The following is a 24829-nucleotide window of genomic DNA, read 5'->3' as shown; positions in this document are numbered from 1 at the left end:
GGCACTGTTAAAGGACGCCTTAATATACCAAAAGGGTTTGATTAAAAATGACTTACTGTATATCATTTGATATTGTTTTGTAATGTCTCTTAACAGTTGAAATCCATCTTTGACTATTGACTATTTTATTGAGGCCATTATTTATCTTGAGAGGAGAGGCCCAGACCCTTAACACACAGACACACTCAGGGGTCATAATGACTCAGGAGGTCAAACGCTGAGTCACACGGGGAGGTCGTAATGATCTACCAGAGTATACCCGACCTATGTTATTTTTGATAACGAGTAAGCCCACACTTCATGACTTCTTTGGTCGAAATAATTACCTACAAATATGGGGCAATGAGCTAGAACAATTGTATTGTTGTTTCACAGCATTTTATAACCACCTGGCTTTGGTCATGCAGGCTTTTGACAATCGTCACGGCAAAGAAAAGCCTACAAAAACTTTGAACAGGAGAAAACACTGAGCAGATCAGTGAAACTCTGTAAGTTAACAAGCTTCATAAATGGGCACTCAAGAGTTCCTTCAAAAGGCCCAGGTTCTAAATCCTTTATATTTATGGGCGTAGTTTCACCGCCCCTTGTTTACAGGAGCCTCTTTAGGATTTATAGCTGCTCTAAATCAGGGCTGAAAGCAGGAGGACAAAGAGGATTCCACTCAGGGCAAGCAGCGATATCTAGAATCTGACTCAAGCGTGAACTGTGAAATCTTAAGCCGTTGAAAATATGATTTTCCCTTAACAGAATCTGTCATTACCAGTTACACAATCAGTTTTCATAGCATGGCATCCAAACCATAACCGCTCTTTCCTGTGCTTAAGTGAACATGCCTTTCAACAGAATCCTCACAATGAAAATATGATAACATACCCCGTGAACACTTGTTAACTGCTGTTGTTTGCATTGAGTATTTCAGCTGATATGGAATAGAAAACTCAAAGGGCATCAGTTAATGATTTCATAAATATCGGTTCGCAAAAGACCACTTCAATAAATGCATCTCTCGGTGCTCTTGTTGCTTAAATCAGACGGCGCAGAGACTATATTGTTGACATTGATAAAAAACATGTAATTCACAGTATGACACAGCATGCATAGTGACAGTAAATTGATAACGGTTGGCGTCAGTCTCCAATCTACAGAAAAGGGTGAAGCCTATTTATGTTACTAGTTAATATTGCAAGGCTGCACTCCATGTGACCTGAATGCTGCAGACTAATCACCTTAAAATTCTACGCTATTACAGTAGCAAACAGGAAACCAGCCTTCATTTGCCCTTTGACCAGCTGAGCTGACTCATTTGTCTGGCGCGAGGTATACTTGCTGGTTCCTTTTCAAAATACCATCTACAGTGGATAATCAAAAACATTCCCCTCATCTGCCCTTCCAGACATCATGAGCAGTCCTTGCGTGAGGTCCGTCTGCAGTCCTTGATGTACAGTATTACAGTATACTCTATTAACATAAGAAAGATTACAGAACCTAAGAGCCTGTTGTAGTGTTTCCCATTAATTACTTAGACTGTGTCGGGCCACCAACGTTTATTTTGTTCCGCACCAATTTCGTAATGAACAGATACTTTTTTTCCTGGCCGGATGGCTCTTTTTGGGCGCATCTACTCGAAAGCAGTATGCAGTGAGCGGCTGTTGTTCGGCTCGGAAAGTGAAAGTCAGCTTTCAGAACCCCTCGCCAGGACTTCGCCACTTCCCGAACTTTAGATCAGATGCTCGGTTCCCCCTTCACTCTCTGCGGGAACTGATTGAACAGGGCTATTCCCTACGCGGCTATTAACCGCGGCGGAAAGTCTTCAGTGTGCGAGCTGCGGCGATGTCGGCAACCCACCCAACCTGTCTCGAAACGTGGACCCCCTCTAGACACAATGCGTTGTGAGTGTAAATTCTTTTGATATTTACACAACCATTTTTTTAAGAAGACCTGCATCAAAAAATGTCACTTAAGTAAAAGTACAAAAGTATTAAAGTACCAAAAATAAGAATATACTCAATCTGCAGAATGGCCCATTTCAAACGATGGCCATGTAACATTGTACGATAATCATTAATGCATTCATGTGTTCATCGCTTCAATGTTGCAGCTGGTAAAGGTGGAGCTGATTCTAACTACTTTGCAGATGTATTATTAGGCAATATACTACTAATAATAGCCCACAATTTATTAGTTGATATATATTTTGCATAACTGATAAATAATAAATCATACTAACAAATTTAAAGTATTATATTTCCGTCTGAAGTCTCTGTAGAAATATCCCATTCATCCACCCCTATTCAGAGTTGTGGGGGTGCTGGAGCCGATCCCAGCTGGCATTGGGTGCAGGGTTCACCCTGGACCTGCACCCTTCACCGTTCACGCTCACGTTCACACCTAAAAGGCGAATTAGAGTTGTCGATTTCACCTAAGCTGCATGTCTTTACACTGTGGGAGAGAGAGAACCTACACTGCCACAGGAGAACATGCAAACGCCACAAAATGTAACATAAGTACAGTACTTGAGTTGCCAAAATACACTTCGTTACAATCTACAACTTGGAGAAGATGAACGTTCTTCATAGAATTAGCTTCCTAATTTGCTCTCAAAGTGCACCAGAATGATGCCTTAAACTTTTAAATGTATCACAATCTTTTGCTGGGGAGCATGCCACATAAGCTCCCTCTGGGGTCTGAACCACCCACCACAGTCTCACAAAATCCTGTGGGAAGCACTGTGTTGTGAATGATATGTTTTTTTTTGTCTGCATACACATTCTCTTTTGCACTAAAGACACTGTTTTCATTCTTCCACAACAGGTAACAAATAAAGAACACAGGAGCCAACAAAAAACTTTAAAACTGGAGGCATATCTCTGACAAATTGAAACCTGCTGATACAGAAATGCCCACATACTGGTAGTCATTTCTGCCACGGTCCGATCAGAGACAACCAACAAAAGCACAACACAATAAATGTGCCATGAATAATAGGTCTTTGGTTATAGACCACTGCACTGGAGATTGATAAGTCAGATTGTTTTTTTCTGTATTTGGGATTCAGAGAGGAGACTCGATGGGTTATCAGAACATATTTTGTAGATTGTTTGGGATATACTTGTGAGGGGCCCACATATTTATACCTCAGCAAGAACAAAGTGAGACAAAGCATGACGGTAGAGCACGAGGCAGATAGGGACATGTGGGTAGATGACTAATCTAGGTTGCCTAAGATCCCACCCAGCGAGGCCTTGCAAGACCCGTGTGAATGCCCATTATCCAGAAAGATCACCACCGAGAATGATGAGAGAAGGTAGGTTTCACACTAAGTCTGAGGCTCTGTCACGCTGAACCAATCTCCTAGACAAGTCTGAAACCCAATTAAGGACCATGTTAGAGGTTGAGCACCATGTCGAGTAACACAGTGCTGTTGTTTTGTGTGACAAGTCAGCAAGACTCGTGACTTAATTAAACAAATGGCCACATCCTCGCAAAAAGAAAAACACATACAGCTCAGGAACCTTGAAATAAGTGAGAAGTTAAGAGATAAATAGCTTCATAAAATACCATTTGCAGCGTCCGTGCTATAACTAACACAGGAGGAAGAGCACTGGGAGTTGAAACAAGGCACCGTGTCTACTGTCTGAACTGCTGCATCAGTGTCACGGCCGAGATCCCACCATGAGTTATGGACGGCGACAGCCCACAACAAACTAATGATGCTTTCCAAGGTTATCTCTGCATACATAACCATTAAGAATAATGCTGATGCAGCAGCCCTAACCCACAGACACCTAGAATAGGTCACTAGGATGGAGTTAAAATATTTTGGCGAGGGCAATGAGTTAATAATAATCATATATTCTGGGTTTGTGGAACATCTTTTAACTGCCTCGGTGCCAGGTGAAGGGGTGGGGGGGAGACAGACTTTGTTTGGGTTGGAGGGAGGAGGGTGGCATAATGTCAAGAGCTCCGCAATGGTCTTGCATGACAAACACCAACATGAAGCCACCAGTGACAAAGCCCTAATCCTGAAAATCCCTCCTTCCTCTGCTGAAAATCCTAATGAGGATTTGAAGTGCTCGGCAGGGAGGACACCCCGGGGGCTGTGGTTACACCTGGCCACTGCTTGCTCTCCCCGTCATTGTCTCCTTATCTCCTTATTGGCCAAGCCTGGCTGGCGATGAAAGAGACATGACAGCATGGTGGGCCTTCGTACACAGGCCCCACGCCTGCCTGACTCCACGGGAAGCCAGATTCCACAGTCTGCCGCAAACAACCAGGATGACATCAACCGGGAGGTGGAAAGACAAAACCGACAGAAGTTGTTGAGTAAAGCACACAAAACAAAGGAAAGATTCACCCTTTAGCCTTCACTGTCTCCAATAAAATCTTAACAGGCAAATAAGTGTTTCATAAAGTAATTACCGAAGAAATGATTGTTTCTTTTAACAAATTAGCTATGAGCCAGCCTTTTCAAAGCACCTTTAATACAAAATTAAGTGGCCAGGGAGCAGGAGTGTGCCGCCGCAGCGGGGTAGTATTCTTTTCCGCGGACACAACTCTGGCACAAATTAGTCCTTCAAAGGACAGGCCTACAGCCCACGGTTCTGCACAATGACACTTCACAGATAGTATTTGTATTTTTTTCTTTTTCTCTCAAGATAACATGCACCTAGTGAAAGATTGAAACGTAGATTTGTGGTAAGCACAGATATAGTATCTTTGCCCCTGAATAATAGGCTTATGATCTCTGGATGTTTACCTGATTGGATTTAGATGTTAGTTACTAATCTGTATTCCATGACCACTATCAGCCTGCCATAATACTGTTAAGTATGGAATGAGTGCAGGGGGTTCTCAGAGTGGAACAAAAATGAAGGAATGGTCATTTTCAGGACAAGACAAGGCTAGTAGGAGCAAATAGGTGGTGGCACAGCACTGGATCCTGTTCTTGTGAGTTTGGTCTCACAATAAGCCCTGGGCTTTTACTTCCAGTAATTACATTTCAGAACACCTTGATTGTCTATTCACTTTGAGATGAAGGCTTTAAGTCGGTTCTCTTTTCCTTTCAAATGGTACAAAAAGAGGACTTTTAAAAGTGCCCTTCCCTGTTGCCCTTGAGAAATCTCAAGCACTTCACATGTCAAGGAGAAACAATAGTGTGGTTTCAGGACACGGAGGGAACAGACATTCTCTGTCAGACTTGTTGAAACAAGTTCTGCCTCTGAAAAGCAGCTTTTCATATCACGGCCAACTCTGAACGTACCCATAACCACGGTGGTTTAATTATTGTAAAGTTTGCACACTGCAACACCAGCGCTGCCAAATGATAAAGACGTTAGAAGCATTTCTTTGATCACTGATAATTTCAAAACTGTAAACTTGATCACAGGTAGGTGGAGTGCATCAACACCAGTGTAACAACAGACACATTTTCTCATGGAAAATTCTAGGTACTCGGTCTAGCATGTTGCCAAAGTTGCCCTCCGAGCTCTCGACACAGAATCCTTGCTCTCTAATTCTGTCTCACTGTAATTCTAACAATCTTCTGGAAAGCCTTTGAAGAGGGCATGTGGCTGAGCTAGGTGTGAATTGTTATTATGTTGCTGATACAGACAAATCCCTTCAACCCCACCGGACTTGACTAAATTATTTCGGAAGACATGGGAGCCAATTTAACCATGTGTTCGCGGTGAAAATCACCTTGTTTTTTACATTTGGCAAAAAAACATTATTACTTCATAAATTACACCTTCATCTCATTTTTGGTGTGTTGCTATGGTGACATCCGCAGAGGACACCGGTAAGACAAAAAGAAATAAACCTGCAGCTTCAAAGAAGATCACTGTGAATGCCTGAGGGCAAACATGTATTGATGCAAAACAATATCAAAGCAGGTCAGAGTAAAGCATTCTGATTAAAGTGATCGACAGAGATGTCGTGTACCTCCTCACCTATCTCTCATCTACCATGAAGTGCTAACCTGTGTTGACAATTCCCCAATAAAGGAATGTTGTGTAATGAAATGTAAAGAGGAAATCGAGCAATTCACTATTTCACTACCATACGTTTGAGAACCTACGGTATAAAAAAAAGTTTAAATCAATGCATCAAAGGCCAATGCACCCTTAGTGCCTGGTAAGCTACAATAGAAACTGCTTCCAACCCTAATCCCTTATACAACTCAATAATATGTTTTTGTTAGACCCTCCCTACTTGCTAAATACCCCTTTTCCTGTCACTCAAACTCCATAACCCCAGTCTGTGACGCAGACTTAACTTTCTAGAAAATAAATTGCCAAGAAAAGAGTCCCAGGAAAGAAAACCTTTCAAGTCCAACCCAGGATAACCCCTGATGGCATTATCAGACTTTGAAAATATCCCTCGAGGAGCAGACCACATAATGCAACTGTTTTAACAGGCTGGGTCGTGCTCCACGAAACTGAACTTGATGGGTAAAATCGGTGCCTCTGAGATTACACCGACGCCAAATTGTAGAATTTACACTTGATGACACTTTAAAACTGGGGAACATTTTTAATTGTATGTTATAACCAAAGCTGAGATGATATTGAGTCTCATATCATTCGGTCAATGCCGATCTTGATATTGATTACAATACCTATGTCACAACAAAGCCCCTTCCGGGTTTTTGTAGCATTACAGACATAGTGCAACAGCGCTGGCTCAAATGTATGTTCCACGAACAATCACAGTACCTGTATTTGAACAAATAATGACTATAGTTTTAGCCGTTGTACCATGGCTGTAAATAATACTGCCATAAAGAGAAGCTGCTCACTAAAGGGACGGAAAAAACCAAACATATGATATCTCCAGTAAGGCATGGCTAATTCTATATCCATATCATTCGGTTCAAAAGATGTGGGTCCCCAGGGATCCTTTGATATGTATAACACTATGCCACATATACCGTTTATGTATATATAGCATAATTAAAATGGTACGTCAAATCAATTTTACAAAGTAATGTGACTTCCTAGGCTGCTAGGGTTGTGGATACATGCGAATAAAATAAGGAAAATGGGAGATGAAAGGCATGGGATGACAGGAGTAAATACAGATCACAGTCGTGTGTAGATATTGAACCGATGCAGTAATATGTGGAGGATGGGACATGTATTGTACAGAGTGAGAATGGAGAGGAAGACCATCACCCACAGTTTCAATCTTGGCTGTCCGCATCTCTTCCTTCAAATACTAAAAATGACGGGGAAAGAAAACCAAACTTGACTATTTACAGCCTTGCACAAACCCATTTAATTAAATTGTAAAAAATGCATTAAAAAGATATTAGGGTTAGATGCAGTTTAATGGAGCATGTTTACTTGGAGATATTGTTTGTAATGAAGTGTTTCTGGACTGATCTCTGTGGGAGGGAGGCATGGGCGGACGGGAACCAACAAGAAGAAGAATGGGGAATGATGAATGTCAATAAATGGGTTTATTCTGTTGTCACGTTTACTCATTATTTCCTTCTCATTTGGAATACGCCTTTTCTCTTGCACCACCTACACCTGTACTTTGTGTTAGGAAAAGGAAGTTAAATCTAATCTACAATCACTGCTTACTTTCTCTGTTTGCCTGAGGAGTGTCACCTCTGGATCACATGTCAGCAAGGAGTCTCATAAAATGTACAAATGCCACATTTCTACTGCATGGTACGATCAAGGCTGGATTGAACTGGACTCACTTGAAACCGGTTCTTTTTGGGGGGTTTTTATCGCTCAAAAATTGTGGTGTACTTTTTTAGTACCGCCTAGGTTCAAAACGAGCTGAGCCGATACTAGAATGTCGACCTACAACACTGATAACATTCACCACAGATTAGTCAGAGAGACTCGTCACTGGCTCCGTGCAAGAGATTATTCACAACCAAGCTACGGTCCATCAACGGTCTCGACTCATATTTTTATGGCATCCAACACAGTGATGGCGCACACTACGCCGTACAACTGAGAAAGTGCAGACGCTCCCGTTTAGAACAAATTTAGCGAGGGTTGCGTTGAAGGTGGTCTTACAGCAGTTTTACAGTGACATACTATTTATATTAGCTACAGATCCCACCTCATGGTAAAAGACCTGGTACCAAGAATAAACTTATTGCCTCCCATTTGGAAAGTGCACCCTCGCCAAGGTTTAGGAGTTGGTGGTGTAATGTCAACATTCCTCATTCTATCAAGGGCTTGCTGAAACCAGAAATGCTGGAACCAGAATTGCCGCAACTGGGGACAGAAACTCTTTTGGGTTGGTGACTTTTTTTTCCTCCCCCTTAAATAGGTTTATATCTATATTCCAAGGCCTCACAATTTCAAATGGTTGTCTATGCATGAGGTTTCTGAAATGGTAAGTCAAAGATCCGACATACAGGATATGAAATACATATGATTATGTACCACCACTTTTTTGTGATTTTCTTAATCCACTGACCAGCACTTATTCTATAAAAGATCAAATCCGAGCCAGATGATACATAGGAAACATATGGTGGGACTCACGACAGAGTATTAAGTATTTTGATGAATCAATACCTTCCAAACTTGAATCAATAACCTTACATTGCTGCATGTTTAAAAAAATAGTAAAGCAAGAATAGTGAACAGTTGGCTGGAACTTCAACAGTTGCCACAAACAATCCCAAACTGCAGTGACGCTTTTGATACATTGCACTGCAAATATTGCAGTGTATTCTCAATCTAATCGTCAAACATCTAAAGTAATGCACCTCTATTCAAACACTATCGTGTACAGAATACAGTTCATGAGATGGTTTGGATGCATAAACCTCGCAATTACGAGACATCTCAGAGTGATTTAATCAAAGCTAAATGCACTATGATTAAAATACATTCAAGCTTTATATTTCTTGAGGTGTGAAATCTGTGTGCGTCTGCCATGAGACAAAACATCTTAGCGAGGAATCTGCAAATGGATCCAGCTCTGATGCCACTGGGAACAACTGACGCTTTCAAGCAGAAAATCTCAGACAAATCACAATTTACCAACTAATGAAACCACTCAAGATGATTCCCCATCCGCCTGTGCCCACTGTCCTCAGAGCAGCATTACTTACACAAGCACTGCCTGCACTCAGAGGAGCAGCTTGGGCTTGAGTCACAATTTCCCTGCTCATGCTATATTCCTTATTCTATCGCAAAACCTATTTTAGGGCACGAGAGTCTGAAACAAAACTCATTCTAAATAAGCTACAAGAACACTGGCACGAGAATATATCCGTATGTTTTCAGAGAACACAAAGAAAACGGTTTCATATGTACTTACCCTCTGTGGAGTGCACTTGGACAAGTGTGATGAGAAACCAGCAGAAGATTTGTAGTTTCAGCAAGGAGCATGCCATGGCGTTGATGGTTTGTGGCAGGTTCTTGTGTGACTAAAAAGGTTCTGATTAAAAAAGTCCAACCCGGCTGGTCTCAGAGATGCTCATCATTGATCCTCTCACCTGTGGAGCAGACCAAGAGAGTTGTTCAGTTCAGGGATGAAATTTAATCCACATGGTGAGCTCTGTCCCTGTGTGATTTCACAGAGGAATTCACCCTGTCACACTCTTGCCACGAGGCACTTGATGCTGCATTTACATTCCGCTGCAGAAATGTAACAAACCGTAAGCTGTGAAATGCTACAAACCCACAGAAATAAAGCCACTAAAAAAATCAGAAGGTCAATAATCCTGAGGAGGGAAATCCCTTAATGGCTGCTGAATGCTAACCATTTTACAGGCAGGGTGAGGTGGTACCAGCGCAGTCATCAAACAGATAAGACCCGCCTGATCCATCTCCTCGTGGCGCTACCCTTGTCAAGGCTGTGTCAAATTATATTTTCTGTACCTTGCAGAAAGAGCATATTTATAGCTTTTTGAGCATTTCTACAAAACAAAAATTAACATATCAGTAAGAATGTAAAAGTGATGTTTACCATGTGCTGAGACTTCTCATTTCCACAATGCACTGTATTGTGAAACAAAATCAATTTAAAATCAGCCCTGCAGTAACAATTCTCCTCCAGAAGAGTCGTGTCAGCAACTGACCGACTGTAAATTGACACGGAATCATAACAAAGGAAATGTTAAATTAACTAACAGTAACATTAAATGCTAAAAATATCCACGGTAATTGCTTGGTGAACATTAGCCAAAAAGCTTTTCATCCCGCTCCAGTCATATCGGTTTGCATTAGCTCAGTCCTTATCTGAGTAATAGATAGGAAAACTATTTTATAATAGACGTGGATGTATACGTTGTCTTGTGTGGTCAAATGCTGTTATTTTTAGAACGTCTACATTGCTAACTAAACATCCCATTTTATAATGAGTTGCATTACAGTGCTTTTTGAGTAGAATTTCCTACTAATTGCTTTTCCCTTCCACTTCAGCAGAGGTTGAAATGTAGCAGCACTTCTATTTAAGTTATGTTCACAGCGACTCTTTCCACCCCCGCGCCCCTGCCAAACAAACAAATAAAGAAACACTACAGAGCAAATGGTCATTTCTCTCTGTTGTGACTGACCACAAACCACCTTATCTCTTATTCCCTCACACCCCCGCCCCCTCCTCTCCCTTACATCTCCACAAACCAGAATTCCTCTCTCCCCAGCTCATCCATACCTGCCCCTCTAATGCTAGTTTGTTTGAATGTTTGTTTTTGCTCTCTTTCGCTACAAAAGCAAATGGCCTCCTCCCTGTCATGGATACAGTGCTGGAGCTGTGCAGGGTGAAACCTAATGCCTACCTGCACGCCCAGGCATGCGTTTCACACTACTAACGGCTCCCTTTTGTCTGTGTGTTTACACTGCTGGGCTAAGCTCACTCCTCTCACTCCCATGAACCCTTAGCACATTCACCCTGGGATACGGCATCACTCTGGCAACAAGACACATAGGACCCCATTAGAAACTGTTTCTTTTTTTCCCTTTTTCTTTTTAGCACATTAAAAAACAACATGCCATTTTCTTGTGTGTGTGTGCGTGTGTGTGTGTGAGTGTGTGTGTGTACAGCCTGCAGTTGTTTGTTAAGATTTGAGGGACAGTGTGTTGTGTTGTCCATCATACTCGCAGCAAATGAGAGAAACTGAAAAGACGATGAGAAATTCTGTTTGTCATGTAGAGTCAGACCGACACAGATCCACTTCGGCTGGCTCTTCCACTCTGGAGAATATCCACGGCCTGAAGAGTCTTTGATCTGTTTTGTCTGAGTTCTCAGACGGCGCAATAATTCATCACCGAGAAAACATGCGGAGTGCGCACATAAGCCAACAAAGTTGTAATTAAGCCGCCATAATCAGCTCATCTACGATGACATTACGTCTCACCTGAGACCTCTAATTTTAGAGCCATTTAAAAGAGGTTAACAAGAGCAGAGTAAACGCAGCCGCGGCGTATTCAGTTTCTATGGAATAATATGCAGTCTTGAGACTCGACAAATGAAAGATAATCACGGAGACCAAACATAGTGAATTTTATTGGATTCCAACAAAACACAAACCCTGGTCTTTTAGCTGAGCAGCGCATGTGGCACTAATAGGTTTATCAGGCTAAAAATAATCAGTCTCCACTCAAGCTCCATACATGTATAACAAGGCCGTAAGCAGATTGTGTGCACAATAAAGCTGCATGTTGTAAAGCACATACTGTCGGCTGAAGGATCTTCATCCGGTCAAACACAGTCTTACTCTTTTGTCCAATACTTGGATGACACACACATTTACATGTGAGTGATGATAATATCATTTAATTAGCATTTCATCATGAACAAAATAATTTACTGTGAAAACTCTGTTTAAAGTAACAGTTGACTTCAATGTTTTTGGGCTGCACAATTTCCCCGGTAATAAGTTGACCCAAGTTGTTTGATGTCTAACTTTATTTACGGACCAAGAGGAAATGGTAATATAATAGGAAAATAGAGATGCATGATTGTTTTTAACATTTTAAAGCAGATTCCCAGAAGGGACAACTACCACTTGAGGTGTTAGTAGTAGCATTAAATTAATTTAGCTGTCACTCAGAAATATTGTTTTTTTATTTTCGCACCATCCCGTGTCACTTTTTTAAAAACAAATATGGTTCCCTTTTGCATCTAGTTCCCTCTGTGACCTCTATGGTGCGTGCACAGAATCCAAACACACACACTGTGGGGTGTAACTGCCAAGTGAAAATCCAAAGACTGAGGCTATGCGACCTTGACACAAGGCTGTGTGACAAACCCAATTCCGATGAATTCAGTAGATTTAGTGTCCTATACCAAAAATTCGTTTAACACTTAAGACATCTATTTAATAATATTGCCTCCTCAACCCCAAATGTATACAGTACTTTGCTCCTCACTTTTGCTAATTAAATACCATGTACCCAAGTACAACAAGCATTACATCTGGAACAGGTAAAAAGAGTGCATTTCAGTAAATGTGCGTCTCCTTGTGGACTCGCCGGTGTTTGTGTTTACATATGTAAACTAACTACAATAAAGCTAAGATAACAGCATTAAATAAATATGATTATTCTTGCTTCCCTGTCATCGTTGCTCAACAGACCTCCTGTGTCAGAACACCATGGCAAAGACAAAATGTCTTTACACAGCTTTGCCTCCAAGGCAGCCGAGACCCCCCGCCACGAAAACAAATGCAGAATGTAGATCCCAGTACACGGGGATGCGTGGACTGTAAATCGATGATAACAGTCATATACTTTAATATATTTTGTACCACGCTGTGAGTGTTTAACATGTTGAGTCACCAAAGGCGCAGACCAAGGGGAGACTGACGTTCTCATTAAACGTGCTGAGGTCTTCCCTCTCAGCTGGGGGTCTCTTTTCTCCCCCCACCTTGAAACAGAAATGTGCAGCGATCCTACCCTGGCTGTTTTCTTTAATAGCCCTCGACTTGGGTGTGATCTCAGAACAGTTTTTTTGCTTCTGCAAGAACGAGTTATTGCACTGGGGTTTGGATTATTTTGGGGTTTGGGGGTGGGGGGATGGATGGTCTTATGAAGAAGAACATTGTGATCAACGCTGCTGCTTCTACTGCACCGGGCACACAAAGGCGGCAATTCTCTGTGATTGTTAAGCAAAGATTGCTAAAATGTCAACAGGCATTTCACTGTTTTGACTGAATATGAAGTTATTGCAGACATGTGTTTCAGTACTCTGAGAAAAGGAGAAGCCACAGGGGGGGTGGGCCCAGAGGATTTCAACATATGTGTGCTTCATACATTTACTACACAACAGAATGCTTTATAATAAACAACTGAGGGACAAAAATGTGAGTTGAAAGATCCACGTTGGCCTCCTTAAGAAATACATTAATAAAAAGGCGAAAATAACTGGAAGGAAGGGGGTTATTAGAATGGAGGGGAGGGGGGCTGATTGAAAAGGACAGTTTGAAATTTGAATGCAGCGGGGGTCTGAAAACAAGAGGCAGATGTCAAAGAATGCCCGGCTTCTTAGACAAAGCTCCTAGTTGTCCCTCTCGAGCTGATAGAGGGCCACAGGAGAATAGAAGAAGAGTTGAACCATTCTATAAAACGAGGTCTGGGAGAATGGACGGGGGGGACCAAGAATAAAGAACCTGAGTGGGGGAGGGGGGGGGGGTCTAGTTACAATGAAAGATTGACAGCTTGCAAGTCTTGCTTGACCCTTGAATTAGCCCCTGAGCTTTCAACAAACCTCAAGAAAGAGTTGGGATGTTAATTGTCACGGAACATCACAGGATGCAATGGAAGGGAAATATGGGGCCTGAGATTAACTGAAATGTAAATCAGGACCAACAGACCACCACATGTTGAATGGATGGAACGCATTTGGTTTCTATTGGGTTTTCCCAACAGCATCCTCATATATGAATTCATACTTACTATAAGACTCCTCTTATCTCTGTTTCTCTTGCCCACTTTGAGGGGGAAACTGAAATATCTGGGGACACGGGGCTCCGTCACAGAACACTCAGCCTCAGCTGTGGAGGAAATCTATTCCCAAAAGAGATTGTGTTCTTGCTTTGACACTGCTGAAGATGTACAATTTGCAAGCGTAAATCAGAAAATGTGCACTCCAGAGGGGAGAGATTGGGCTGGTGATCGGATGATTCTGGAGCCCCGTTGAGTCAGATGTGGAGCAGGGAGGAACTAGAGGCTGACCCCTCTGCTGAGGGAATGATTGAGAGCAGGACAGGGCCAGAGGAGCTGAATGACACCCGACCAAACTCTGTGTGACTGCTGGTGCCCCAAATGCAGACCCGACCCTGACAGGGGCTCAGCCAGAGAAATACCAGGTCAAACGCGCATGCTGCGCATTGTGTGTGTGTGTGTGTGTGTGTGAGTTTGAAAACAAAGCAAAGCATTAGGTTCTTTTTTCAGGGCCGTCCTCGACCAAAGACATTCTAAGTCGACTTATATTCATACAATTATGTCCCAAAAAATCGATCAGTTAATTTGAACGGCAGATCTACGAATAAAATAAGGTTTAGGCCGAGGTGTGTTCGCCAGAAAATGACATTATCACGATTAACATGTCTCAGGATTTCACAAAGACGGCTAAATATTTGTAGATAATTTCTAACTTGAAATGTAAAACTTTAAAATATTTTGCTACGTTATTTAACATAATTAATTCATTACAAGTCCTCCTCAGCATTGTGGCCGTTGGTTTATGGTGTAACACTTCTTCACAGTAAATTTAGTTTCTATGCCCTCTGGCGTTATCGAGAATAATACCAGTTAGAATACTTTACCTCTGTCAATGCTGTTATCAAACATTCTATAAGAACTCCAGAAGCAAATAACAAAATCTCAAAGAGTTCAAACATATTATGGCCAGAGAGGTCTGATTAGAAAGGACAGCCATTGTAGTTATGGTTTATTGAAGGCTCAGAGTTACTTATAATTTTCACCAAACCAATTACTTTATGTGAGAGTCCATAAAAACAATTGTTTATGAATATGTGGATCAAAATGTTTGGATTAAATCTATTTTGCAGGCCGCACTTCCCCAGAAAATACAGTAGCACGTGAGGGAGCCGAAGCGTGGCGCTTGTCATACTCATTGCTTTTAGAGTTTGTATCATAGATCATTTTTATGAGCCACTCAATTAATCGATTTGAGTACCCCCCACTGGTCAGGACATATGGCTTCTAAATACAGCAATCATGGGCCAAATGCTGAAAAACTCATCAATATATTCATGGAGACAAAAATGGAAGCATTGTCAAAAACAAAGGGTGCGAGATGGAAAAGTAAATCTATTTCAGGTGTCGTTTTAAACGTGAAAACCCCATGTCTATCAGTGAGTATTCCCAAATCTAATATTGCCAATGTACAATGTGTGTTTATTGTGAGTTTCACATGATATGTTTCTCTATCCCTGGGCTCTGAGTGCTACACTGCCCTCTGCCTGAATAGATATTAAATCCATAGCCTCATAATCACTTTAGCAATGCAACAAAATCCTATTAGCGCTGAAAGATAACTACACCTGTCTGTCCACATGGATTATAGCCAGATGATTTGCCACGGTAACAAAGTTTTAATCCAGGTTCCATACATTTTTAGTTGTAATTTTGATGTTTTACTGGGAAGTGAAGTGGATTATCTCAAATGAAATTTCCAAATGTCATTTCCACTTGCTGATAGCACAAAACTATTCCTTTCAGGTCTATTGAGATAAGAATGATTCAGCCATGGCCGTTAAACGGTGTCTTTGCCAAATGTTCCTCCGCTTAGGAATTAATAGGCTGACATTAATACAGCTAGATAAATAGGAAGGTCAGAAATGGAAGCCCCACCATTATATAGGCATCTCATGGTGATAGTACCTGCCAATCAAGTCCAATAAGTCCTTGACACAGAACGATTCACCTTGGAATACACAGAGCGCATGCAATATGTAGGGTATACTCTCCTGTCCAGAAACCCAATCCAAATATTATGTGCACACAAATACGTTGCAGGGTCTTTGGTCAGACAGCAATTTAGGGCACCAGAAAAGAAACATTTGTTGTGTGATCCAGTTTGCCATGACTAAATTAGTAAAAATAAATCAGGGATTACACAAACTGAACTCGGCAGTTGGCACAGACCCGCTCCCAAACTCATCTTCTCAATTACAGAACGAGTGTGACCGTTCAGCGGCCATGCAAAAATAATACAATGTGGCAGCGCAAAGTCAAGCAGTGGGACCAACTGCACATTCATGGCAAAACAAACAACTACTAACGAGTGTGTCAGTTCAAAAGTGTCCGAGTCATCCATGTTACTTGAAACTGAACTACGGTGAACAAAGAAACAGTTGAGGTCAGTGATTTGCTCACTGAGGTCACAGACCCTTAAACGTATGTTACTGAGTTCGGCAGCTTGTGACACATATTTATTTTTAGTGTTGCCTCTCATCTAAAACAACATGTTTGTTTGCAGTCAAAAGGCGGAGCCTTCTTGGATGCACGGGGCCTGGTTTTAGTCTATGATAATGATGTGCCGTATTTACTCGGTTGCGCACCAGTAAACAGCTTTGGTGAACCCCCCACCACCCCCCAACCTGCCCTCCCTCCTTAAAAATGAGCAGCTGAATGGTTAAAAACCCTGCTTCATCTTTCTATTAAGGACCTCGCCATCAATAATGCACTGTGATCGTGAGGCGTTATTAAACAGGATGATTAATTTTTAAGGTAGTGGGCAGCAACAAAAAACATGGACAATGTAATGGAGAAGATGACTTGTGAACGGCGCAGGAAGGAAAATAAGCCGTTTATCCATGTATTTACTGGTTTTAACGATGATAAATAAAAGAGAAGCTGAGCACTTATCTCTGGGACTAGAACAAGGGGTGAAAATGTTTAAACTTCACCTTGGAAGAAAGATCTGCCATGTTAAGTGTACCATTGACTTACATTGAATGTACAATCCTGATATTGATTTTGCACGATCCACATCTCAATGTCGAAAAGCTCCAAAAAAAACCTCTCTTTGTTTGCTTTGCTACATCTCCTCCTGTATGACTGGATATATTTAAGAATGGCTTAATACTAGCTATTACCTGGATTCACCTCATCACTGCACCTGAGCACCCGCAATACATTTTTCTCTCAGCCCACGATTGTTCAAGAAAGCATCGAGAAAGAAGTTCCGTCTTTAAATATTTTTAAACAATGCAGTAATGCACGATCTTGGAAAGCAGTATTTAAAAAGTTTTAAGGGTGTTAATTCTCTCAGATTATAGGCATTGTGCATAAAGTGGCCAACCTTTGGTCAGTGTCTCATTGAGGCTTTTAACCTCTTTGTGGCCCAGAAGAAGGACAAGCACAGCCAAAATAAGGGACACCACATAATCTCAGTCCTCACGAAAATAGACAACAGCACAAGGAGGATATACAGAAGGAATACTGCACAAATTATTTCGGCAGTGGAGTGGGTCGGTTGTGGCCTACTTCATCCTGGCACACTTCTATGCCAGCACCGCCGTATCTAGTTTCAATCTAAAACATGGAATGAATCCCTTTGTCAGACGAGGGAAGTAGCAGACGTCGACCTAAACAAGGTGTAGCACCGTGGCTCGCCAGGAAGCTCAGACAAAAGATGTGGGTGTAGTCTTTTTGCGAATGCAATCACTTGTCAGCACTAAATCTTCAATCAGTATACTGCCCTGACAACTAATGGTGCTTGTTCAACCTGATGATGGTGCATTGGTGGGGGGTTTTTCTTTCAAAAGACATAGAAAATGTCAAAAAGGCATTTAGCTCTTGCTCCGAAATGATCGCTTCACACGCTCGGCTGCACAATAACGTGAAGTGTATCCTGAATGGAAGTGTTTTCTTCTTATTTATTTTTTAAAAGATCTAATATACCACATTAAACCGGCAACATGAAAAAAATAGAGTAATTTAAGGTGCTCTGAATTTCCAGGCTGCATCATTAGATTTCCTCATGCAGTTTCAGTATCACTACTCTTTGCCCTCTCCCCACTTTCGGCTGTGAAAGAGAGAGGACAGTTTGGGGGCTGCGCCTTCTCCGCTTAGTTCATTAGCATAACATCAGCACTGTGTCAAGGATTGTGATGCAAACAAGCCCAGATTGGCTCATTCCAACCACCCCCCCTTTTTATAACTATAGTGCTATTCCACTTCTAGCCAGCTCACTGTACAATGGAGCTGCCTCTGTGGGACTAAAGAGAGCGAGAGGGTAGACTTTTAAATACATTTAAACTTCAATGTGGAGATGTCATCAACTAAACACTTGGCTTACATTCAATATATTAGAGGGAAAGCTGCTGTACTTTGCCTTTGCTCAAATATAAACATATGGCACACCACAGGAGGAAGCTGATGAAAGCAATAGTGTAACATGTTGATGGTTTGTTAGGGGCAAAGATATCTCTTTTCAAGAAATATGCCCAACTTCCAACTGACCCTGAATCAGGCTTGACATGATTTTAAAAATTATGTAAATGACTCTGAGGCTTATGCTATCGTCCCCTGGCACCCACAGTAGGGCAGCCGATACAGCAATCACTACTGCTGCACCTTGTGTATGTTTAATATGTGTTTGCTCTCTTGTGATAACAAAGAGGGAGGAGAGGAGGAGGGAGGAGGAGGCTTTCCTTCTTGTTCTTTTCTCTCTCTGGATAGCTGGACCAAAGTCAAGGAATCTAAAGACACAAGGAGAGGGTGAGAGAGAGAGAGAGAGCAGACAGATACAGGAGACTGTCAAGCAGACCGCGATAAAACATTCACTGGGAAATTATCTCCCTGTCATAAGGCCCTCCTGTTTTGAATACCAAAGGGATTCAAATTCGCAAACAAACTCTGAAAGGTTGACCAATTTCTTGCTCTGCCAAAAAGATGCCGAATAGCAGGACGGGTCGCACCTTTGAACCGCCGTGCTGGAGGTAGTATGAAGCAGAGATTTTAATCTCTGTATCTCTGCAAGTGTAATTGCTACAGCTCTAAATTACACACAATAATGGCAGGAGAATAAGACTCACTATGAATATGAAGTGAGGGTGATAACCTAGTCTGGCGTTGGGAGAGAAGGAAACACCACACCTTGACGATGGCTCTTGCTGGGGATGAAAATGTTCCTCTGAACGACAACGAGCGTCTCTGAGGTGGTTTGCACCGTTCAGAGCCATGTAGATAAAAGAAGATGTGTTTTTTTTACACAAATAGCGAGTAGATTAGATTATAGAATACCTCTTTAGCTTGCCAGGACCGCTTTCTGTTAACATGATCACTAAGTATGTATTGTCTTTGTGTAGAAGCTGTAGTGACCAGTGCAAAACATCACGAAAGAGATGCATGAGATGACAATCTCCAAGGAGTTTTACGTTTTACATAATTCATATTGTCTTGTTAAATTACAGTGCAATCTAATGCTTTTAAAGACACTTCCTTGAATTCACAAATTCAGTCCAGGGCTCCAGACTGCGACCAAATGGTCGCATTTTGCGCCTAAAATTAGACACAGTGCGAGTACATTTTTCATCAACTCGCGCATGCGCGACCAGTAAATTAGCAGATTTCTTTTTTTTGTTATTAAATATTTTTGTTGCTTACAAACTTGTTCTACACTTCAGCCCACTATAGTTAGCGGTAATGCCTGAATGACTGGTTTGCTAACCGACATTAACTCCAGAAGAAGAAGAAAGGAGACGAAAACCGAAGAAGAAGAAGGCTGGCCTGTGTGTGAGAGGGGGGGGGCTAATGTGTGAAAAGAGGCGCACCGCAACGGAGACGCAAGGAGGGCGAGGGCCGCAGAGTGAGAGGTCAGAGGGGATCCTCACCACCGAGCGGCGTCCCCGTCCCCCGAGTTGAATCTCTGGGTCAACTCAGCCGACTCTCACATGTCTGCCCCTACAGACTGATGCTCACGGTAAACACATTCCATCAGGAGCGCGCGAGGATTTTGATAAAGTTAGCGGAAGGATTTAAGTGACAACATCCGGTTTTGCAAAGTTAGCGGAAAGAACCACGTGAAACAACATCCGTTTATCAAAATAAGATGTCGACAAATCATACACTAACATATAAAAGTAAACAATGAACTGATGTATCTTTATAGATAGTTTCTGAGATTTAGCTTAAATTATGCTAACATTAAAACATTTTTACTGGACCAAGGAAGAGTTTATAAAAATTAGTCAGTCTTTTGTATGTTAAGAAAAGTCCTGTATATAGATTTCCCAAGAGTTCCAGGAAATGAATAATGCAGATGTGTTCCATACATATCTGAAATCCCTACAATAGCAATCAAACTATTTTAATGTATCAATTAGGACATTTTTCAAAGTAAAGTCCTAAATGTTTAAAGAAATCGGTAATTTCTTTAATGTTTGAGTTGCTTTATATATGTATTTCCTCATAGTCCTAGGCAATAATGCTACACAATAAATAGAATGCTTCAATCAACACCGTGATCGGTGATTGGTATTATCGGATCGGCAGATACTGATTTCAGTGATCGGTATTATCGGTGATCGGCAGATACTGATTTCAGTGATCGGAAACACTGGAGTTGATAAGCGTGTCTTGTCTGATCAATACACAACAGTGAGGTGCGTGAATGGACCGAGCGGCCAGCTGCTGATCACGCACTCAATAGCTCGACTGCATGAATAGAAGGTGCGTACAAAATTTTTTTCGGAGCACCCAAGACCCATTTTGACCCAGGAAAAAGTGCGCCCCTAAATTTTCTGCTTGCGCCCCTAACATTTTAAGTTAGGAGCGACTGTGCTCCTAGTTAAAAAAGTTAGTCTGGAGCCCTGCAGTCGGAGTTGAATCTTTTCACTATCTATATATTACTAAATTATTTTTCAAGGCTCATCAACACTTCAAATGGGGAACACCTTATGTGTTTTACAATACGCTGAAACACAAATACATACATTTAAAGATTTACTGATAACAAATGTAAAAAGTGACCTATATTGGCTGAAAGAGACGTCGTCTGGATTTTCTTAACCCTTGTGTTGCCTTCGGGTCATTTTGACCCGATTCAATATTTAACCCTCCTGTCGCCTTCGGGTCAATTTGACCCGATTCAATGTTTAATGTCGGTGTTCTTTCGGGAGTCAACAAACAAACATAAAGTACCTCACACTTAAACTTGGAAAACAATATTAATTCTAATAATTTTCTGGAGATTTTAATAGCTCAAACATATTTGACCTCAAGGGTAAAATATGTTTGTAAATATAAAGGTAACAGGAGGGTTAAACATTGAATCGGGTCATATTGACCCGAAGGCGATAGGAGGGTGAAACATTGAATCGGGTCAAATTGACCCGAAGGCAACACAAGGGTTAATAAAGAAGAAGGCGTGTGAATAACAGAAACAGGTTAAAAGCAGTTATCCACTGGAAAATCAAAGGAGATGTTCTTGTCTCGCTAATACATATTCCGCCCTGTCCTATGAATATGTTCCATCTCTGTCATCCTTCTATGTATTAAACACCAAAATATCCTGATAGTCAATTAGCACTTTTGTTTGGGGCTATCGCTGCATGCTCCAGTTGTAGAATCGCGTTATGGAAGCTTCATTACACATTTCCCTGTCTTGGCACAAAATTACTAACTTATGTTAAAGTTGAAATATCAAGTATGCAGCCGACTAATGTGTCGGCGACTTCACAATATCGTCCCCGAGTGATGTCTGTACAGTCTCTCCCTTTATTGCTTCCATTATGCATCGTAGCCTTTTCAGGTGAGAGCATAAAAGATTCCTCTTTTTGGCCCTCGCAGTAAAGTGAGTAGGCGTTGCCGTGTCTGCAATGTTCAGCATCTCGAGCCGATTGTTGGATTCTGCATCAGCTTTTCTGGGAGCTACATTTCAACGCCACCATTTACAGAGCAAAAGTGTATGGCGTTCACCGTCGGAAAACCTTTTAGGGTCGTGGTGAACACATTAGCACCTTCGAAGCTGTACTACATTGATGTTATCCGGCAAAACATGGCAGACTTGGCCATCCTTTAGGCAGGTCTCGGCCTCTGATCCCCGGGACTGCTATTTCTGATGATAGAATGGCTACGGGAGCCACATCCTGTCAGCTCGTTCCAAACTCACTAATCAGCTCGGGCTGATGAATGACGGAAATGCCACTGGCTCCACTTTTTGCGACGACAAAAATGCAGCTATTTCTGCCCACCCCCATTTGACTGTCCTCTTCACACTGCTTTTCTCCTATTTCCATAAAATACTACAGAAGAGTCCTCATGGCATTGGTTTAGCTGCTGACGCTGAAGCTAAAAATGAAACATGCGTTGCCGAGCACAGATGCAATACTTGATTTGTGCAGCTTGCTTAGAGCTTTCTGTCCGGTCATCATTAACCTGCTTTGATTGCATCAATGGGAGGAAACATTTATGGCTTAAAACTCAGCCTCTATTTGGTGTTTCTTATGAGAGCACAGACAGGTATATTGTAGATTTAGATACAAAATGTTACATTTGTTGGCAGATTTTCGGTATTTGATTCAGCCAATCAGTGCCATCTATCTCCAAATGAGGAAGCTTCTTCAAACAGTAATTGTGTTTTTATGTCAGTGCAGGCAGCAAAAAAAAAATAAAGATGTAAAACATGAAACCGGATTTCCTTTCTTCTTTTAATTACAAATACACTTCCGAAGTCTGAGCAAATGAAAACACTTTGTCTACTGCAGATATATTTCACACCTGAAGTAATTGGAAAAATAATTGTTCAACAAACACTGATGAGATCAAAATTAAGAAAAAAGACAAATCCTGTCTCAAAATGTGGGGATTTTGACTATTAGATAAACAGAAGTTTCTCTTTGAGCACTGTGAAAGAAATCTCTTACTTCTCCAGCGAAATATAGCATTTCATAGCTGAGAGGTTTATTTTAAATTAGAAAGCTGAAACTAAAGCTGGTTTTCTTAAAAACAAAAGGTTGTGGAGATACGACGTCTTCATCGGACAGCGGACGTAATAATCATTTGTAATATACTTTACATTCTTACCATTGCGTTTGTTAAATAAAAATAACCAGTCATGGAAAAATACAAATAATAACATCAAGATATTAGCACGGACAAGCTTGAAACTATAATGAAGCTCATACTCAACTGGATTGTTATTTTGTGGCTAATTCCATTTTGCCTTGCCTCCCCACATCCATGTGACACACGTCCAGCGACAACCCACCAGGTGTGAAGTGGAAGCTGCAGTTCTCACACTCGTCTGAATAACTAAATCCCGCTCGCTGGGGACTGAGGAGCGGAATTAGACAAACAGGTCGGTCTAATGGATAAAGCAGTCAGGGTACGTGTGATTTATGGCAGACTTCACACCAGTAGAGCCGCCCTCACACCTCATTTAGAAGGAGGCATGATTCATTATTAGGGCAGCCTGTATATGTATTTTTCCTGTGTAAATGCCAAACAGATCCAATCAGACACACTGAGGTGTCAATATTAAGCATTCGAATTTTCATTATAAATAAATGAATAATTTGACATCTACACACACACACACACGTTCAGGAGCTCAACTTATCTGCAGTATTTAAGATGTTCATTACCTAACCCCGCGGCAGTCGAGGAGGAGTTGGATCCCACAGGCAGCATTGAATGCCAGGCCTGGCACAGCTGTACAAGCAAAGCTGTAAAGACGTCGCCGGCCACTGTCGCTCAATCTTCTCCGATGTTAATCCCACACTATCTGCATTTACGTCAGCCACGCTCCTCGTGTTCCTGCATTGCTATTCACACTCCTAAATTCAATTTGACAGGGAAGTGGACATGTTGCATCACTTCTGCTGGCGAAAAAAATCCTCTCGGCATTGTTCCCCTCCAATAATATTTTTTTCTGAGACAGCCTGATGATCTAATAGTCTTTTTTTTTTCCTGTGAGATATTTATTGCCTCTTGTTTTCTCTTTCAGGTATTCACTGAAGCAAATGGTGCGTACAAAAATTGGGGTATATTAATTCCCATACTAGATCCGAGCTAGCAATGTGACATCTAACAGCAGCGTAGCAAATATGAACACATACGAGTTGTAAAAGCCTTTAATGCCCCTGAATCTCTCCTTAGCTGATCAGATCATCTTCTGAATGGCCTCAATACACAAGCAGGGCGGTGTGTGTACAGAAGAGTCAGCTTCATTTATCTCTATTCATCATTTACAATATTAGGGTGACAAAAACCTTCTGTGATACCAAACCCCGGACTATTACTGTAGCTGGACAAATGCACTAAAGAGTGAACACTCAAGTGGTGGTCAGGCGTTCGTCCGCCAGCGCTCTTAAACCCCGCTATGTTCCACAGGCAGGAATTTTAAACTCAAGCTCCAACTCCTGGCCCTCGGGGCAGAAACATTATTTTAACATCTCTTTTGGCGGCTGACATTTCATGCCCCCTGTTTGCAAATGCTTTCCCAAGAAGCTTTTCTCCAGTTGACCCAAGCCAGAGACCATTGCCTCTGGCTTGTCACGGAGAGGAGAGTGATGCGGTTCTACGGGCAGCAGAGAGAGGGAGGCTCTGTACTGAGACAGCAGCAGGTGCAGCCGTGACAGTTGCCGTGTTGTTGCTAGCCCCACACTGTAGTCAAGATGAGGTTCACAGATGTAGCCACTCAGTGCAGTGGTTTATTGGCTGCCTGAAACAATGCATCTCTGTCAAGAACAACTCCTCCTATAAGGCCATTTCAGTCTAAGAGTGCTCCGTATGAAACAAGGCGTAGAAAAACCTCATTCTGATATACAAGGTCAGTTCTGCTCCACAGCAACACAATCAAAGTTCCCCTCGCTCTGCCAAAAAACTAAACAAATTCCAACATGGTGCAATCATGCTGAATTGCACGAGGT

General features: G+C 41.7%; 1 protein-coding gene across 10 annotated transcripts in view; it reads right to left on the bottom strand.

Annotated features, from left to right (window-relative positions):
* Positions 1-24829, bottom strand: part of adgrl2a (adhesion G protein-coupled receptor L2a) — a 133335-nt gene that overhangs the window by 101731 nt on the left and 6775 nt on the right. For all 10 annotated transcript variants that reach the window (XM_056413898.1, XM_056413906.1, XM_056413907.1 and 7 more), the window contains exon 2: positions 9298-9475. In XM_056413898.1, coding sequence (XP_056269873.1) covers positions 9298-9373 — 76 coding nt within the window. In that variant the 5' untranslated portion in view covers positions 9374-9475. The remainder of the gene's footprint in view (positions 1-9297; positions 9476-24829) is intronic.

The sequence above is a fragment of the Pseudoliparis swirei genome, chromosome 5 (genome assembly GCF_029220125.1).
Source record: "Pseudoliparis swirei isolate HS2019 ecotype Mariana Trench chromosome 5, NWPU_hadal_v1, whole genome shotgun sequence".
Taxonomy (NCBI): domain Eukaryota; kingdom Metazoa; phylum Chordata; class Actinopteri; order Perciformes; family Liparidae; genus Pseudoliparis; species Pseudoliparis swirei.
Note: the sequence above shows the minus strand (reverse complement) of the source record. Positions and strands in the feature narration are given on the sequence as shown.